The following is a 20538-nucleotide window of genomic DNA, read 5'->3' as shown; positions in this document are numbered from 1 at the left end:
AAAAAAAAAAAAAAAAAAAAGACAACAATAATTGTTACTATTACATCTTGACCAGAACAGAAGAGTATCCATTAATAAATACCTGTTTCTTCTTTTCTTTTTTTTTTTTGAGACGCAGTCTCGTTCTGTCGCCCAGGCTGGAGTACAGTGGGGCCATCTCGGCTCACTGCAAGCTCCACTCCCCAGGTTCACGCCATTCTCCTGCTTCAGCCTTCCGAGTAGCTGGGACTACAGGCACTTGCCACCACGCCCGGCTAATTTTTTGTATTTTTTTTAGTAGAGACAGGGTTTCGCCATGCTAGCCAGGATGGTCTCAATCTCCCGACTTTGTAATCCACCCGCCTCGACCTCCCAAAGTGTTGGGATTACAGGTGTGAGCCACCACACCCGACCACCTGTTTCTTCTTGAAGACACTGAGTGCAAAGATCTTTCTGTTTGGCATGGCCACTGATACAGAGATCACAAAATTAATTTACAAATAACAGTAAATCACAGAAAAATATTTATATATGGATTTAAAAAGACTGAAGGAGGTAAATGAAAAAAGAGAAGAGCATTAATCTGGCAATACCATTCCTCTGCCCCTTTAATTGAACTGATCCAGTCATCATGGAACATGCATTGCTCCGGCTGGGGTGCAGTATACTTCTCCACGTATTCTATTTCCACAACTTCTTCCTAGTCACAAGAGAAACCAGTAACAAGTCAGATGGTACAGTTTTAAAATACTACATTATGAAGATAAAGAACCCCAATTTAATATATCTCCTTCATAGCCTTCATATTAGTCCCCTTCATAAGTCAGCAAATTTGGAGCCATTTAAAAAGTCAAGAACTTTATTTGACCTAACAGTAAGCTAAGAGTGATTATTAGGAATTAATAGCTTGGCATGGTGGCTCACACCTGTAGTCCTACCTATTAACATTAGGAAACCTGGTGCAGGAGGACTGCTTGAGCCTAGGAGTTCAAGTCCAGCCCAGGCAACAAAGCAAGACCTGTCTCCTAATAAAAAATTTAAAAGGAAGAAATATTAATGGCCTTGTGAAACTTATGCTGAAAATAGGGGGGAAAGGAATATAAGAAAGCCTTAGGCCAGGTGCAGTGGCTCACATCCATAATCCCACTACTTTGGGAGGCTGAGGCGGGCGGATCACCTGAAGTCAGGAGTTCAAGACGTGCCTGGCCAACATGGTGAAACACCGTCTCTACTGAAAATACAAAAATTAGCCAGGCGTGGTGGTGGATGCCTGTAATTCCGCTACTTGGGAGGCTGAGGCGCAAGAATCACTTGCACCCAGGAGGCAGAGGTTTTAGTGAGCCAAGACTGTGCCACTGCACTCTAGCCTGGGCAACAGATGGAGACTCTGTCTCAGAAAAAAAAAAAAAAAGAAGATATAAGAAAACATTAAAATTAAGAATAAAAGCATATTGTTTAATGGGTACAGGTCTTCTGTTCAGGATAAGGAAATAATTCTGGAAAATGGTGATGGTTGCACAATATTGTAAATGTACTTAATGCCACTGAATTGTATACTTGAGAATGGTTAAAACTCTGAATTTTATGTTATGTATATTTTACCACAATTTTTAAAAATCACAAAACAAACAACAACTATAAGTTATATTTTAATCATAAAAGCAATATAAGGAAACTCTGAAAATAAGAGGAAGGGAAAAATAATAACTTAATCCACAGTTTTTATATGTGCCCAGTTATTCTGTGCACCAGTATTTGTACACACATATTTGCTATTCCCTTTCTTGCCAGTTCTTCCACATATATGAAGAATGTGTTCATTTATTTCTTGAATAAAACACTCTCACAAAAAAAGAGGGCTTCAAAACAGAACATACAGGAATATACATATATATACACATACGATATATATTCAGTATATACACAGAATATACACACAATATATAACACACTATATATATTCAATATATTAAAAAGAATCGTTGCTACTAAAGATAGATTCAGTGTGATTTTAAAAGGAGTTTAAGCCAATAATGCCTTAAGTGAAATACAGAAGGCAAGTATTTGAACTTACTGATGAGATGTTCTCCAGTTCCATGTGTTTGATCAAGGGCATTCGCAGAAATTGGCCCTTAATAAGGAAATCAAACTCCACATGTCTGTGGAACTCTGAGGAAAATATATAACAAAATTATTGTTCTTAATATCTGAAGTAATACTGGCAGAGGTATATGAGAACTCCCAAAACAAACAGGTACCGATTATCCCAGTGTGGCCTCTGAGTTTCTCTGTAATTTTTAAGATCAGAAATACTTTGTTCTGTTAGTATAATGTCTTTTTATTGTTGTTGGTGTATTTTGGTTTAAAAAACTTTTATTATTTCAAACATATCCAAAAGGAGAAATAACAATGAATCCCATCACTATTGCCCATTTTGACATCTACCAACTAATGGAACATCATCTATATTCCTCCCTCCATTCCCCGGCTGGTTTATTTTGAAGCAAATCTCAGAAATTACATCATTTCATCTGTAAATACTTTAGTATGTATCTCTAAAATATAAGGACTTAAAAATTAGTCACAATATTTTAAAATTTAACAATCATTCCTTCTAATATCAAATAGTCAAAGTTCTTTTACAGTGAGCTTTCAAAAATCAGCATCCATAATCTATACATTATATTTGATTAATGTTTCTTTTAATCTTTAACAGTTTCTCCTTCTTTTTCTCCTTGCCATGTATTTGTTGATGAAAGTGGGTCATCTGTTTTGTTACATTTCATACATTCTAGGTTTTGTTGACTCCATCTCCAAGGTGTCCTTTAACATGTTTCTTTATCACACAAATATCCTATAAACTAGTCAGAGGTAAATGGTAAATGCCTGGCTAGATTTCAGGGTTTCTTTTTTGCAAGAATATTCATAGGCAGTATTGTCTATTTTCTATTACATCCCATCAGGATGCAAATAGGATCTGGTTGTGTCTCTCTCTCTCTTTTTTTTTTTTGACGTGGAGTTTCACTCTTGTTGCTCGGGATGGAGTGCAATGGTGCGATCTCGGCTCACAGCAACCTCCACTTGCTGGGTTCAAGCCATTCTCCTGCCTCAGCCTCCGATTACAGGCATGCGCCACCACGCCCAGCTGATTTTGTATTTTTAGTAGAGACAGGATTTCTCCATGTTGGTCAGTCTGGTCTCAAACTCCGGACCTCAGGTGATCCACCCACCTCAGCCTCCCAATGATTGTGTCTCTTTTTAAGATATTAAGACCCATCTTAGGGCTCAGATTATATCAGTCTGATTCCATCCACCATAATGCTCCTTGTCTGTCTTTTATCTAATTATCGGGATTAACAGCTACTGAGAATCACTACTGTACTTATATTCATTATTTCTTTCAGAGTTGCAATATGGTAACAGTCTATACAAAAGGAATAATGTTCAGCCTATATGTTTAGAAAAATAAGCAACTATTTGGGTAACATACTGGAATTGCAAAGCTTCTCTTACAGGAATAATTCTTTCCTCAACAAAATACTTGCAAACCAAATTCAACAACACATTAAAAAGATCATCATGATCAAGTAAGATTTATCCCAGGGATGCAAGAATAGTTCAACATACACAAATCAATGTAATACACTGTGATGGTTATCACTGAGTGTCAACTTCATTGGATTGAAGGATGCAAGTATTGTTCCTGCATGTGTCTGTGAGGGTGATGCCAAAGGAGATGAACATTTGAGTCAGTGGAATGGGAGAGGCAGACCTACCCTCAATCTGGGTAGGTACCATCTAATCAGCTGCCGGAATGGCTAGGATAAAAGGAGGCAGAGGAATGTGGAAGGACTAGACTGGATGAGTCTTCAGGCCTTTATCTTACTCCTGTGCTAGATGCTTCCTGCCCTCAAACATTGGACTCCAAGTTCTTCAGCTTTTGGATTCTTGGACCAGTGGTTTGCCAGGGACTCTCGGGTCTTCAGCCACAGACTGAAGGCTGTACTGCCGGCTTCCCTACTTTTGAGGTTTTGGGACTGGGACTGGCTTCCTTGCTCCTCAGCTTGCAGACAGCCTATTGTGGGACTTCACCTTGTGATTGTGTGAGTCAATACTCCTTGATAAACTCCCTTTCAGCTGGGCGCAGTGTTTCACGCCTATAATCCCAGTATTTTGGGAGGCCAAGGTGGGCAGCCTCATGAGGTCAGGAGTTCAAGACCAGCCTGGCCAGCATGGTGAAACCCAGTCTCTACTAAAAATACAAAAATTAGCCAGCCGGGTTTGGTGGCACGCACCTGTACTCCCAGCTACTCGGGAGGCTGAAGCAGGAGAATTGCTTGATCCTGGGAGGCAGAGGTTGCAGTGAGCCGAGATCGTGTCATTGCACCCTAGCCTGGTGACAGAGCGAGACTGTCTCAAAACAAAGAAACAAACAAACAAACAAACAAAAAAGCAAACCCTTTCATATATACATCTATTCTATTAGTCCTGTCCCTCTAAAGAACCCTAATATATACATCATATCAACAGAATGAAGGACAAAAAGCATATAATCATTTCAACTGATGCTGAAAAAGCATTTGATAAAATCCAACATCCTTTCATGATAAAAGCCCTCAAAAAACTGGGTATAGAAAACATACTTCAACATAATAAAAGCCAAATATAATAGACTCCCATACTAAATGGGGAAAAAAACTGAAAGCCTTTCCTCTAACATCTGGAACATATAGACTCCCATACTAAATGGGGGAAAAAACTGAAAGCTTTTCCTCTAACATCTGGAACATGATAAGGATGCCCACTTTCACCACTGTTATTCAACACAGCAATGGAAGTCCTAGCTAGAGCAATCAGACAGGAAGGAGGGGAGGGGAGGGGAGGGGAGGGAAAGGAAGGAAAGAAGAGAGGAAGGGAGGAAGGGAGGAAGGAAGGAAGGAAAGAAGGAAGGAAGGAAGGGCATCCAAATTGGAGAAGAAGAAGTCACATTATCCTTGTCTGCAGATGATTTGGTCTTATATTTGGGAAAATCAATGATATAATCTTATATTTGGTGTAATCTTTATTTTACCAAAAACTAATTAGGACTGATAAATTCAGTAAAGTTGCATGATACAAAAATCAGTAGCGTTTCTATATGCTAACAGCGAACAATCAGAAAAAGAAATCAAGAAAGTATTTCTACTTACAGTAGCCACAAATAAAATACCTAGGAATTAACCAAAGAAGTGAAAGATCTCTACAACAAAAACTACAAAACATTGATGAAAGACATCGAAGAGGGCTGCGTGCAGTGGCTCATGCCTGTAATCCCAGAACTTTGGGAGGCTCAGGTGGGTGGATCACCTGAGGTCAGGAGTTTGCAACCAGCCTGGCCAACATGGGGAAACCAAGTCTCTACTAAAAATACAAAAATTAGCTGGGCGTGGTGGCAGGCACCTGTAATCCCAGCTACTCAGGAGGCTGAGGCAGGAGAATCGCTTGAACCCGGGAGGTGGAGGTTGCAGTGAGCTGAGATTATGTGATTACACTCCAACCTGGGCAACAAGTGTGAAACTCCGTCTCAAAAAAAAAAAAGAAAAGAAAAAGAAAAAAAGAAATTGAAGAGGACACAAAAAAATGGAAAGATATTCCAGGATCGTGGATTGGAAGAATTAACATTGTTAAGATGTCCATAGTACCCAAAGCAACCTACAGATTCCATGCAATCCTTATCAAAATACCAATGACATACTTCACAAAAAAAAAAAAAAAAAAAAAAAATCCTAAAATTTACATGGAACCACAAAAGACCCAGAATAGCCAAAGCTATCTTAAGCAAAAAGAACACACCTGGAGGAATCACATTACCTGACTTCAAATTATACTACAGACCTATAGTAACCAAAACAGCATGGTACTGGCATAAAAACAGACACATACACCAATGGAACAGAATAGAGAAGCCAAAACAAATCCACACATCCACAGTGAATTCAAACCTACACTGGGGAACAGTCTCTTCAATAATGGTGCTGGGAAAACTAGGTATCCATATGCAAAAAAAAATGAAACTAGACCCCTATCTCTCGCCATATACAAAAATCAGAACAAAAGGTATTAAAGACTTAAATATTTCTAAGACCTCAAACTATGAAACTAATACAATAAAACATTAGGGAAACTCCCCAGGACAGTGGTGTGGGCAAAAATTTCTTGAGTAATACCACACAAGCACAGGCAATCAAAGCAGAAAAGGACAAATGGGATCCCCTCAGGTTAAAAAGCACAGCAAAGGAAACAATTAACAAAGTGAAGAGACAACCCACAGAATGGGAGTAATTATTTGCCAAATACCCATCTGACAAGGAATTAATAACCAGAATACATAAGGAGCTCAAAAAACTCTGTAGGAAAAACTGTAATAATCTGATTAAAAGTTGGGCAAAAGGTTTGAACATACATTTCTCAAAAGAAAACATTCAAATGGCAAACAGGCATATGAAAAGGTGCTCACTATCATTGATCATCAGTGAAATATAAATCAAAACTACAATGAGATATCATTTCACCCCAGTTAAAATGGCTTCCCCCCTCCCCCCACAAGACAGAGTCCTGCTCTGTCACCCAGGCTGGAGTGCAGTGGCATGAGCTCAGTTCACTGCACCTCCGCCTCCCGGGTTCAAGCAATTCTCCTGCCTCAGCCTCCCGAGTAGCTGGGATTACAGGCACCCGCCACCACACCCAGCTAATTTTTGAATTTTTAGTAGAGATGGGGTTTCACCATGTTGGCCAGGCTAGTCTTGAATTCATGACTTTGTGATCCACTCACCTCAGCCTCCCAAAGTGCTGGGATTACAGGTGTGAGCCACCGCGCCCGGCCAAAATGGCTTTTATCTAAAAGTCAGGCAATAACAAATGCTGGTGAGGATATGGAGAAAAGGGACCCCTCATAAACCTTCGTGGGGATGTAAATTAGTACAACCACTATGGAGAACAGTTTGGAGATTCTTGAAAAAACTAAAAATAGAGCTACCATATGATCCAGCAATAGGACTGCTAGGTATATACTCAAAGGTAAAGAAATCAGGATATTAGTACTTCTACATAATGGAGTACTATTCAGCCATAAAAAAGAATGAAATCCTGTCATTTGCAGCAACATGGGTAGAACTGGAGGTCATTATGTTCAGTGATATAGGCCAGGCACAGAAAACAAACTTTGCATATTCTCACTTATTTGTGGGAGCAAAAAATTAAAACAATTGAACTCATGGAGATACAGAGTAGAAGGATAGTTACCAGACGCTGAGAACGGTAGTGGGGGAAATGAGAGGCAAGTGGGAATGGATGGTTAATGGGTACAAAAAATTGAAAGAATAAATAAGATCTAGTATTTGACAGCACAACTGGGTGACCATAGTCAATAATTTAATTATACATTTAAAAATAACAAAGAGCATAACTGGATTGTTTGTAACACAAAGGATAAATGCTTGAGGTAATGGATACCTCATTTACCCTGACGTGATTATTACACCTTATATGCCTGTATCAAAATATATAATGTACCCCATAAATAGATACACCTACCATGTACCTACAAAATTAAAAAGAATATTTCTTATTTTAGTTCAAAGACTTTTTCAACAAATAGACTACATAACAGTTTTGAAATTTATAAAGGTAACTATGCATCGGAATCTCTATATATCCATGATGAAAACAAAGACAAGAATCAACAGGAAATGCTATGTAAATATACTTGAATATTGAATACTGAACGGTAACTTGCTAGCAATAAAAATATTGCAGACCCTGTCCCCTCCTCCCCCACCCCAAGCCCATAAGGTTGCTTGAAAACATCATCTCAAATTTCACAAAAAACTTATGTGATTATTTGAAGACGAAGATGAGGAAAATATTACACATTAGCGTATAACTCTTACCTCCCCATTCCTCCAACTAGGGTAGAGTCAGAAGAGCTCTGCAGCATTGGAAACGTCTGCATAAAAATACACTTGCCTCTGGCTAGCATGGTGACTCACACATGTAATCCCAGCACTTTGGGAGGCCCAGGAGGGTGGATCACCTGAGGTCAGGAGTTCAAGACCAGCCTCGCCAACATGGTAAAACCCCATTTCTACTAAAAATACAAAAAATTAGCCAGGCGTGGTAGCGGGCACCTGTAACTTCAGCTACTCTGGAGGCTGAGGCAGGAGAATTGCTTAATGTTTCATGTTTAAATTTTCTCTATTTTACGCAATGTTTCTTTACTTTTTAAAAAGTATTTTATTATAGGCTGGGCGTGGTGGCTCAAGCCTGTAATCCCAGTACTTTGGGAGGCCAAGACGGGCGGATCATGAGGTCACGAGATCAAGACCATCCTGGCTAACACGGTGAAACCCCGTCTCTACTAAAAAATACAAAATATATATATATATATTATTATAGAAAGTTTAATACATATGGAAAAATTCAGAAATATCAATCAAAACGACAATGAGATACAGAAAATAATACAAACTTTAACAATTTTTTCTTTTTTTTTTGAGATTCCCTCTGTCACCCAGGCTGGAGTGCAATGGCACGATCTTGGCTCACCGCAACCTCCGCCTCCCGGGTTCAAGCAATTCTCCTGCCTCAGCCTCTCGAGTAGCTGGGATTACAGGCATGTGCCACCACGCCCAGCTGATTTTTGTATTTTTAGGTTGAGACGGGGTTTCACCATGTTGGTCAGGCTGATCTCAAACTCCTGATCCCATGATCTACCCGCCTCAGCCTCCCAAAGTGCTGGGATTACAAACTTCAACAATTATTAACTCATAGCCAATCTGATTTCATTTATATTTTTACATACATTGTTCATATTAATTTAATGGGCAAATATATTAGTACCACAGTATATATTTAATATTTGTATCTTTTAAACGTTTTATATTCTTGCGTGTTTTGCTATACTCTTTTTTTAAATGAATTCTGGACACAAAAAATAAAATACTGGTATTCATACTGGCATTTTGATATTACACTAAACACTCAAATACTGATATTGTCATTTTGCTTTGTGCTTCACTAGCAGGTGGGGCCTAAGCACTAAAACGCTTGCTTCATGCCTACATAACTCAGTCTTCTGTAGAACAATCAATGTCTTGATTACCTCTATATTACAACTTTATACCAAAATCTTTATTCCTTAACTACAACCACCATATATCCACACTGCCTCAAAAACAGGTTAAACAGAAACATTTTTTTCTGAAAACTTTTCTTTCAAAGCAGTATTTACAGTATTATCCAGCAGAAGAACCTGTACTTTATAACTTACAAATTTTACCATTACAAAATTCATACAGTATCATAAGGCCAAAAAAGGAACTAAAAACATAATGCATTTTAGAGTAATCAGTGGCATTGCGTCCTCTCCTAAGCATGTATACCCACCATTTCTGTCCTTTAGTAGTTTATTGATGATGTTACTAAGGTCAGCAATTTCAGAGGCGGCAGGGATTGAGAAGGGAACATCATCTACAGCATATCTATAAAAAGGAAATGATATGTCAAGATCAAGTCTACAGATATTTGAACAAATATGCTTTTACGAATCCAACATACATTTATTGGGTAAATAAATTCCAGACATTTTGCTACATGTTGTAAACAAAAATAAATTAAAACATGATCTCTGTTCTAAGAAGAGGTTGAAGTCTGGTAATCAAATAGAATGAAGTCATACAAGAACAATGTCATTAGGTGACATGTATAAACAGAACAAAGACATCACAGGTCATTTTAACCAGAGAAAAGGAGGGCAGGGGAGCAGGCCCTGAAAGGATGCACAAAAAAGATAAATGTTCAGCTACATTCAGAAAAGTGATTAGCCAGGCGTGGTATCATGTGCCTGTAGTCCCAGCTACTTGGGAGGCTGAGGTGGGAGGACTGCCTGAGCCCAGGAGGTGGAGGTTGTGGTGAGCTGAGATCACACCACTGCACTGCACTCCAGCCTGGGTGACACAGAAAGACCCTGTCTCAAAAGAGAAGTGAGTTTTTGCCAGGTGAGGGAAGGGCAGGCTGGAAGAAGCAGTGTGCAGGAAAGCAGGGAGAACATCAAAAAAATAGCTAGGAGTTGTTAAACTGCCCAACCAGCCATTTCCAGAAAGTCTGATTTTGCTCTAAAGTGACCAAAGGCTAAAGAGATACACATGGAGTGCTTCAAATATTATGTGAAATCATTTTCACTTCTTTTTTGCGGGCAATGAAGAACTATCATAGCAGTGCAAATTAGAAATATCATCAGATTTTATTTAGTTAGATCTTTCTGGCTGCACAGTGGATGCTGAAATAGAGGAACACATGACAGGAGGCAGATTAGGAGACTCTTATAAGAGAGACTGTGAGAAAATATTAGCAAATCATGTGTCTGATAAGGAACTTGTATCTAAACTATATTAAGCACACTTACAACTCAATAATAAAAAGACAACACAATTTTTTAAATGGCCAAATAGGGACATGAAAACGCTCATCACTAGTCATCTGGGAAATGCCAATCAAACACAAGGAAATATAATTTCACATCCACTCGGGTGCTATAATTAAAAAGACAGCTAATAACAAGTGTCAGTGAAAATAGGGAGCAACTGGAACCCTGGTTATTGCTTGCAGTAATGTAAAATGGTCCAGTTGGTTTGAAAACCAGTCTGGCAGTTCCTCAAAAAGTCAAACATGGAATTACATCTGACCCAAAAACTCCACTTCTAAGTATATATGCAAGAGAAATGAAAACATACATCCACAAGAAAACTTGTACATGAGTGTTCACATAACAACTATTCATAATAGATAAAAGGTATAAACAACCTAAATGCCCACCAGCTGATGAATGGAAAAACATGGTACATCCATTTAATGGCCTATTATTTGGCCATAGAAAGGAATGAAGTGCTAACATATACTATGACATAGTTAAACCATTTTTTAAAAATCATAGTAAGTGAAAGAAGCCAGTCACAAAAGATCACATTATATAATTCCATTTATACAAAATGTCCAGAAGAGATAAAGTTACAGAGCTAGAAAGCAGATCAGTGGTTGCCTAGAGTTGGGGGTATTATTTAATACACAGCTCAAGGATGATGAAAAATGTTCTAAAATTGACTGTGGCGATGGTTGCACAACTCTGCAAATATGGTGCTGATGATCCTCAAACAACACTTTAAGCAATAAGGCTATAGCTATACATTTATGTATATAATTCACATATATGTATATTCTTGTGTGTGTGACAGTTAGCCCCCCCACCACACCATTTTACTGACCAAAATGTTAAGCAAAAAGAAAAAGCAAGAATTTTATTTATTTATTTATTTTTTTGAGACAGAGTCTCACTATGTTCGCCAGGCTGGAGTACAGTTGAACTGATCCTGGCTCACTGCAACCTCTGCCTCTTAGGCTCAAGCAATCCTCCCACCTCAGCCTCTTAAGTAGCTGGGACCACAGGTGGGCACCACCATGCCTGGCTAAGTTTTTGTAATTTTGGTAGAGACGGGGTTTCACCATGTTGCTCAGGCTGGTCTCAAACTCCTGATTCACCATGTTGCTCAGGCTAGTCTCAAACTTCTGAGATAGCAATTTGCCTTCCTCCGCCTCCCAAACTGCTGGGATTACAGACATGAGCCACAGCGCCCTGCAGAGAATTTTAATTTCTACTTTTTTTAACCTTTTGGAGGGCCTAAATTCAAACACACATATGACATGTATCCATTCATTTCAGGGGTTAAAGCACTGTGTCCTATTATCTCTTACAACTTCATGTCAATCAACAATTATCTCAAGGCTGGACGCAGTGGGTCATGCCTGTAACTCCAGGAGTTTGGGAGACCAAGGTGGGCGGATTGCTTGAGGCCAGGAGTTCGAGACCAGCATGGCCACCAATGCAAATTCCTGACTCTACTAAAAATACAAAAATTAGCCAGGCTTGGTGGTACATGCCTGTAATTCCAGCTACTCGGGAGGCTGAGGTGGGAAGACTGTTTGAGCCCGGGAGACGGAGGTTGCAGTGAGCCAAGATCCCTCCACTGCAGTCCAGCCTGGGCAACAGAGTGAGACTCTGTCTCCAAAAGAACCAAAACAAACAAACAAAAGCCCCAAATATTTCAAAAAATGTTATTTTAAGAAAAACAAAAAAACCTACTTTCAATTAAAATACACAGTGGTTATGTTAATGCATCGCTATATTCCTAGAGAAGCATTAAGGCTCTGTATATAAGTACATCTATTCAGGTGCATTGATGATACGATTTACGTATACTTTCAGCAACAATACAAGAGGAGAGAAGATTATTTACTAGCTCCCCTCATAAAGCTACAAACAAAACCACAGGTATAACTCAGGTGGGAGTCTCCTAGTTTATGGCTAACTTTAGCTTATTAACACAACAAATATGTATTATCATTTTCACTGAAAAATGTGACATTTTTTGTTGACTCAGCCAATCCAAGAAGCTTAATATATAGTCCCTGCCCTCAAGAGACCTCCAATATAGTTGGAAGAGACCAGGCAAACACAAAGAAAACTAACAATGCAATATATACCACAAGGCAGCATATAATTAGTTTTCGAATGAGTGCTAACAGACCTTGAGACCACTGGTTAAAATGTTTATATATCTATATAGATATATAAAAATGGTAAATATGTTTACGTTTATATATTAATGCGACTTATACATAAATACATGATAAAGTATATATTTATAGTATATACATGTATATATAAAAATAAATCAGTAACTAAATCGACTTCATACTTATCAAAAACCAACTCTACCATAACCCCATGATCAGAGCTCCACTTTCTAACCTGGTTTAGAAAAGCATCTTCTATCACCTACTTAAAAAAAAAAAAAGACGTGTTTTCAAAAACTGTGAACTACCACTAGCAGACACCCTATAACGACAAGGCCCACTGTTCATTTTAAATTACACATATAAAATGTTTCATTGAGAAAGCAAACCTGAAGCCCTTCAGTCTCCTCCACAGTCACAATTCAAATTATATAGAATCTGCGAAGCCGGTTAGAAAGGAGGTAATCTCAGAAAAAAGGGTGGGGATGACAGCAGAAACAACCAGGGATCCGCAAGGTCATACCAAAGGGGTGGTCGGAAAGGAACTGGGGAAGGGAGCGAAGGGTGGAACGCTTACTTACTTCTTGTTATCAGTGTAGAAGCGTGTTTGGAGCTGAGCCATGGCGAGTACACACACGACTTGTCCACGGAAACGTCGGTTAGCAGATCCACAACAGGGAGCTCCTGTCTTGTAGGACTACAAAGAGGCAGCTCAAAATTAGACTGCACAGGTAAGCGAGGAGCTGCAGTCTAAGCTTGGACTCTGCTTTCTCTCCTCCGGTCTCCTCCGCAGAAAGCACGAGGCTGCCCTTCTACAGACGGCCAGACCACAAACATCGACTACCTACTCCTAGATTTAGGAGTCATCGATTAGAAAAGCATAGTCTTAAAGGTAGCATGTCCCTTTAATCATTGTTAGAATTCTTCCCATACATGTGGGCCTGTTACCGATTAGGAAAAAGATCTCATTGAAATCCGCTTTATTAATAAAAAATTTTTTTTCAAGAGGCTGTCCTGAGCCTTAGTTCAAACACAGCTCCTAGTTACTACAAGTCTCAGAAAGCATCGCTTCTCAAACGCTGTGACCACTGGGAATTGTAGTCTTTTACTGCCACGCTGCCCTCAGAATATCTTATTTGCATTAAATCCTCCAGATTCCAGCCAGATATCAAATTTCCTCTGTCTTCAGTTTTTCTTGACTAACGCCTTGCCAGTTGTTTTTTTTTTTTTCTCTCATACATATTGCCAACCAGAGTCTCACTCGGCAGAGGTTTTTCCTAAGTCTCGCCTCTAACTGCGGGTTTTAGAGAGAGGAAAGAGGCGGAAATACGAAAAAAAGAACCAATGGGAGAGGAAACGGTCGACGGTGGCCGACAGTGGTCTTACTCTCGTGGGACTGCGCTGCGCGTTCCCGGTGGGGTGCGCCTGCGCATTATGCTGGTCTCCATGGCGGGGCCTCGGAGCCAAGACGAGGTTGAGTAGACTCGTTTTGAATTTTCTCCCCTCTGCTCCGGCGGACCTCCCATCTCGCCTTGTGGGGCTATCGGCGGCGGCAGGACTGGAGGAGTCAGAGGTTTGGCAGCGCTGTCTGCGCAGACCTACCAGACGCTACCTCCCAACCCCCCCTTTCTTCCTCCTGCCTCCTCCTCCTCCCGTCACCTCCTGACCCGCTGAAGCTCCGAGCAACTGCCGGCCCCCGCCCCCAGCCGTAGCCAGTCACTGGCGGTGCCCTCCGCGCCACGCCGGGGAGCCTTTTCGGGGTCCTACATGGCAGGGCTTCCGACCCCCGGCCTGGGACGGGGCTCGCAGGCCCCCGAGGGACAGGCTGGAGAAGGAGGAGGTTAGGTGTGTTGAGGAGGGTTGCTGAGCCCAAGGATGCGCCATCGCCGCGGAGAAGGAGCGGGACCCCTTGGGAGCGCCCAGTGTGTGGTCCCTCACGCCTACCCGCACCTTGCTTTTTAGGGTTCTTTTTCTCTTTCTGAGCCCTTTTATACCTTATGTTTAGAAGGGGAAAATCATCCTCCCACACCTTCTCCCTGACTTTTTGCCTTTTTTGTCCTGAAGTTACCCAAAGGCCTATGTCTTGTTCTCAATATTCCCAAGAATTACTGTAATATACTTGTGTTTCTGAGGGAGGATGGATGGAGATAACTATCCTGATCCCAATGTCACTTTTTAAGGCATTCGCTTCAAGAGACAAGCAGTTTAGAATCAGGCAGAACTGGATTGCAAAATTTGTGGGCAGAGCGGTATGTGTGCAGGTGAAGACAACTAAAGCTTTCCTTTTTTACGTTATTTAAAGATGTCGTACTGTAAGGTAGACGCCTAATATTTAAATGAACTCCTAATATTTAAATAGAGAATGAGAAGAGATTTAAACAATTGGAAGAAAAAAATAATTTTTATTAGAGAGCAATGACAATAAAAGTAGGACTCTTTTGAGTTTACTCACCTTTGTAGCTCGGAATGCGGGACCTGGAACCAGAATTCCTGGGTTCATATCCTGCCTCTGCTACTTGATTAACCTTTCTGTGCCACACTTTTATCAAGTGTAAGCATTAACTGCGGCATGGGAAGCACTCAGTATATGTTAAATTATTATCATAATAGTTACCAATTCCAGTTTAACTAGAAGCTTTGCCAGCGTGAATGGGTAAGGGAGAATAGCCACATTGAGTGGAGGAATAAAATTAGAAAACCTCTGTGCTGAAGTCCAGGAGATCACTTATTAGGCTTGGGCTTGCTAATGGAAGTGATGGTCGTTTAACTATGTGGTTATTGTAGTGGTGAGGATTTACACATTAAATAAGTCGTGGGCACCTGAAGCTTGAAACGCTTTCTTAATGAAATCTTGCCATTGAATCTGTACTTACTGATAATATATCATTGGTTAAAATATATATAAAATATAATTGATCAGCAGGTTAATTCATTTTTATCATTAATTTGAAATTTATCAAAATGAGAATATACAGTACCTGACAGAGTCAATATAGTTTGATCTTAATTTGAATTGAAAATTAAGATCAGGAAAATAAAGAACCTGAATATATGCTTAATACTGTAAGACTTTCGGTTTGCAAAACAGAAGTCCTGACTTGACTAAAATACATTTTTCATTTGACGGAGACCTTTAGTTAAGGAAAGATTAGTTTTAGCATTCAATATAAGTAAATACCCAGCATTATGTTTTACGGTTTTTTTCAACAATGATTTATGTGTCATGTTTGGTGTTGCCTCCAAGCAGTACCTGGGATAGCTGATGCTTTTACTTTGAGTCTTTTTCTTTATTTGGAACGTTAATTGCAAGCTTTTGGTTGGTAATCATTTTTTATGAGATGTATTTACTATATGGTCTTCATGGAGACACATTGTTATCTGGAGAACCACAGTTTGGAAAATACATTTCTCTTAGTTTTATATCCATATAATGCCACAGTATGGTAGGATCCAAAGACTCTGTAGGGCTTTGGAGTCCTAATTGTTTTTTGTGTTTTTCTTTTTTTCCAGTTTGGTTATGAATCCAAACCTAATGCACTCTGATCTTAAGCAAGTTTCTTGTCAGTTCCAGTTTTCTTGTCTACAAACAGAGACAAAAAAGATCTACCTCAGAGTCATTGTAAGGATTCAATAAATTTGTAAAGCTCTCAAAGAGCAGCCTAATTCCAGGACGTTGGGAGGCTGAGGCAGGCGGATCAGCTGAGGTCAGGAGTTCAAGACCAGCCTGGCCAACATGGTGAAACCCCATCTCTACTAAAAATACAGAAGTTAGCCAGGCATGGTGGCGGCTGCCTATAATCCGAGCTACTCGGGAGACTGAGGCAGGAGAATCGCTTGAACCCGGGAGATGGAGTTTGCAGTGAGCGAAGATAACGCCATTTCACTCCAGCCTGGGCGAAAAGAGCAAAACTCGATTTCAAAAAAAATAAAAAAATAAATCTCTCAAAGAGCAAAGAGTTAAAAAGAAGTTTGTGCAAAGTAAAAAATGGGTAGAAATGGATTACAGGGAAGCTTATAGGGAGAACAAACCATAAATAAAATTGACATTGTGAACACCAGCCTTAGATTTTTTTTCTCTGAAAATTAAAAAGTGCTTTTTTTTTTTTTTTTTTTTTAGATGGAGGGATGTTTTTTGTTGTGGTTTTTTGGTTTTTTTCAGAGTCTCCCTCTGCCGCCAGGCTGGAGTGCAGTGGGGCCATCTCGGCTCACTGCAACCTTGGTCTCCCGAGTTGAAGTGATTCTCCTGCCTCAGCTTCCTGAGTAGCTGAGACTACAGGCACCTGCTACCACGCCCGGCTAATTTTTTGTATTTTAGTAGAAATGGGGTTTCACCATGTTGGCCAGGATGGTCTCCATCCCCTGATCTCGTGATCTTCCCACCTCGGCCTCCCAAAGTGCTGGGATTACAGGCGTGAGCCACTGCACTGGCTGAGATAGAGTCTTGCTCTGTTGCCCAGGCTGAAGTGCAGTGGCATGATCTCATCTCACTGCAACCTCTGCCTCTGGGTTCAAGTGACCCATGCTTCAGCCTCCCCAATAGCTGGGATTACAGGCTCCTGCCACCACTCCTGGCTGATTTTTGTATTTTGTTGTTGTTGTTGTTTGCTTTTTGAGATGGAGTCTGGCTCTGTTGCCAGGCTGGAGTGCAGTGGTGCAATCTTGGCTCACTGCAACCTCTGACTCTCTGGTTCAAGCGATTCTCCTGCCTCAGCCTTCCAAGTAGCTGGGATTACAGGCACACGCAACCATGCCCAGCTAATTTTTGTATTTTTAGTAGACACAGGGTTTCATCATGTGGCCAGGATGGTCTCGATCTCCTGACCTTCTGATCTATCTGATCGGCCTCCCAAAGTGCTGGGATTACAGGCATGAGCCACCACACCTGGCCTGTTTTTTTTTTTAAGTAGAGACGGGATTTCACTGTGTTCGTCAGGCTGGCCTCCCAACTCCTGACCTCAAGATCCACCCACCTTAGCCTCCCAAAGTGCTGGGATTGCAGGCATAAGCCACTGCATCCAGCAGAAAATTTAAAAATTAATGTAGGTTGTTTATCTATATTGGCATACATTTAAAATTTTGATGTTTAGCATAACATTAAAACTGATCCTTAAAAATAAATTATCCTATTAAAATATTTGTGAATTAGTCTTGATTTCATTTTTATCACCAATTCGTAGTAATTTTGTACCTACTATAAAAGGAATGTCATTTACCTACCTCTAAAAGATGAGGTAAATTTTATTTTCTAAAGTACTTTTGAGCAATATTTGTTTATTTATTGATTGATTTTTGAAACAGAGTCTCGCTCTGTCGCCAGGCTGGAGTGTAGTGGTGCGATCTTGGCTCCCTGTAACCTGCGCCTCCCAGGTTCAAGCAATTTTCCTGCCTCAACCTCCCTAGTATCTAGGACTACAGGCACACACCACCACACCTAGCTAATTTTTTTTTGTATTTTTAGTGGAGATGGGGTTTCACCATGTTGGCCAGGGTGGTCTCCATCTCTTGACTTCGTGATCTGCCCACCTTGGCCTCTCAAAGTGCTGGGATTACAGGTGTGAGCTACCGGCACCCAGCCGAGCAATATTTTTTAATGTAGTTAAGATCTGGCGCTGATAATGAATAGATTAAAAGATGTTTTACATCTTAGGATCTTAACCAAGATATCTGGAATTAAACTCAACTTCAAGCTGCTTTCTCTTTAATTATCCTGTTTGGGGATTTATTCTCAGATTACTGGTTTTAACAATAATGTTTTAATACACAGAAGTCTATGAAGGATACTCAGGGACATGATTGGATGTTAAGACCTTTTTTTTTTGGTATATTACACATAAGAAATTACCTCCAAAATTTTGAACTGATAGAATTGCTGTTGAATAAGATCACAACAGCAATGGCCCAAGTATGGTCCTTGAAAGAGATAAGACAACAACCTGAATCATCGCTACCCCTCTGCCATACATTCACTGTATAAAACAACAAAAGCCTTTTCTTCCTAAAATAAAAACACTGAGCTACTAATTTTACAGATGCTTTCCAATCTTTACTTTTGGTATAAGATAAAATCCACTTTTTAAATGTGATAACAAAACATTCTAGAAAACAATTTGCCAGCAAAATGTAATGCTTTAGTGTGTTTTCTGAAATCCAATCATTGACTTTAGGCTCCATATTTAATATTTTCTTTTTTCTTTTCTACTCTCTTTATCTAATTGTAGTACTTCTTGCTTAAGAAATAAACCAGTCAATTCTAGGGTTTGGGAGGTAGGGCGTAGGGAAAAGAGCTTTTATTTTCAAGCTTCTTGTGGCTCCAAAAGATACTGTAATAGTAAATATTTTCATGATGAAAATGTAATTTGCTAGACATCTTTGTTTCAGTGATAGTTATAATATGTGAGAATTTAAATATTCCAAATCCCTCATTTTAGACAAGGAAACAGGCACAGAGAGATTGTCATCTGTCCCGAGATACATGCAGTTATCTGTAAAGTCAGTCCTTGTCTTTAGTTCTTTTCAACTGAGTCAATTGATGATTCTACCACACCAGGCTGATAATGGTTATTTTAAAATAAAACCTTCATAACAAAATCTAATGCATTTCTTTATGTGTGGAAAAAGAAAATATACATTAAATACCTTCTCATTACACAGAAAATGCTGCTGTGAAGACCCAATTAAAGCTTTCACATAAATGAAGCTACAGCTATCATGATTTAGTGCCCCCAAAGAAAGAACTTCAGTGGACAAGAAAGGACATTTCTGGGGATAGTAGAATGCTTGAGGCCTGGAATTTAAACCTGACCCACTATCTGAAGGTAATGTTTTTTAACTAATTGAAAGTAGCAACTTTATTTTAAAAGTTAACTATTGTCTATTACATATTTAAAAAGTCAAATTTGTATAAGATATTTTGTTCAATTTATGTTTATCAGTTGGAAAAAGCTTTTTTTTTATTATACTTTAAGTTCTAGGGTACATGTGCATAACGTGCACGTTTGTTACATATGTATACGTGTGCCATGTTGGTGTGCTGCACCCATCAACTCGTCAGCACCCATCAACTCTTCATTTACATCAGGTATAACTCCCAATGCGACCCCTCCCACCTATCACCCCTCCCTCCTCCCCCCTCCCCACCATTGGCCCTGGTGTATGATGTTCCCCTTACTGTGTCCAAGTGATCTCATTGTTCAATTCCCACCTATGAGTGAGAACATGCAGTATTTAGTTTTCTGTTCTTGAAATAGTTTGCTGAGAATGATGGTTTCCAGCTGCATCCATGTCCTTACAAAGGACATGAACTCATCCTGTTTTATGGCTGCATAGTATTCCATGATGTATATGAGCCACGTTTTCTTAATCCCGTCTGTCACTGATGGACATTTGGGTTGATTCCAAGTCTTTGCTATTATGAATAGTGCCACAATAAACATACATGTGCATGTGTCTTTATAGCAGCGTGATTTATAATCCTTTGGGTATATACCCAGTAATGGGATGGCTGGGTCATATGGTATTTCTAGTTCTAGATCCTTGAGGAATCACCATACTGTTTTCCACAATGGTTGAACTAGTTTACAATCCCACCAACAGTGTAAAAGTGTTCCTATTTCTCCACATCCTCTCCAGCACCTGTTATTTCCTGACTTTTTAATGATTGCCATTCTAACTGGTGTGAGATGGTATCTCGTTGTGGTTTTGATTTGCATTTCTCTGATGGCCAGTAATGATGAGCATTTTTTCATGTGTCTGTTGGCTGTATGAATGTCTTCTTTTGAGAAATGTCTGTTCATATCCTTTGCCCACTTTTGGATGGGGTTGTTTGTTTTTTTCTTGTAAATTTCTTTGAGTTATTTGTAGATTCTGGATATTAGCCCTTTGTCAGATGAGTAGATTGCAAAACTTTTCTCCCATTCTGTAGGTTGCCTGTTGACTCTGATGGTAGTTTCTTTT

At 39.7% G+C, this 20538-nt stretch overlaps 2 protein-coding genes across 8 annotated transcripts in view; one reads left to right on the top strand and one right to left on the bottom strand.

The window, feature by feature from the left end:
- WDR12 (WD repeat domain 12) overlaps window positions 1-13959 on the bottom strand; it is a 33040-nt gene extending 19081 nt beyond the window's left edge. The window contains exons 1-4 of the mRNA XM_017884394.1: window positions 13167-13959; window positions 9403-9497; window positions 2054-2148; window positions 573-679 (exon numbers count right to left, since the gene is read on the bottom strand). Of these exons, the coding sequence (XP_017739883.1) occupies window positions 573-679; window positions 2054-2148; window positions 9403-9497; window positions 13167-13207 (338 nt within the window). The 5' untranslated portion in view covers window positions 13208-13959. The remainder of the gene's footprint in view (window positions 1-572; window positions 680-2053; window positions 2149-9402; window positions 9498-13166) is intronic.
- A 36-nt stretch (window positions 13960-13995) lies between these two features.
- Window positions 13996-20538, top strand: part of CARF (calcium responsive transcription factor) — a 90767-nt gene continuing 84224 nt past the window's right edge. For 2 of the 7 annotated variants that reach the window (XM_017884391.1, XM_017884393.1), the window contains exons 1-2: window positions 13996-14058; window positions 19237-19400. Coding sequence is in view for 2 of the 7 variants with exons in the window: in XM_017884389.1 (XP_017739878.1) it covers window positions 19359-19400 (42 nt within the window). In the remaining 5 variants the exon portion in view is untranslated. Of the gene's footprint in view, window positions 14059-14284; window positions 14431-14765; window positions 14847-19236; window positions 19401-20538 lie in introns of those variants that run through there. The other 5 variants (XM_017884388.1, XM_017884384.1, XM_017884389.1 and 2 more) reach the window with 4 other exon arrangements.

Source organism: Rhinopithecus bieti, unplaced genomic scaffold (genome assembly GCF_001698545.2).
Source record: "Rhinopithecus bieti isolate Rb0 unplaced genomic scaffold, ASM169854v2 scaffold_14229, whole genome shotgun sequence".
Taxonomy (NCBI): Eukaryota; Metazoa; Chordata; class Mammalia; order Primates; family Cercopithecidae; genus Rhinopithecus; species Rhinopithecus bieti.
Note: the sequence above shows the minus strand (reverse complement) of the source record. Positions and strands in the feature narration are given on the sequence as shown.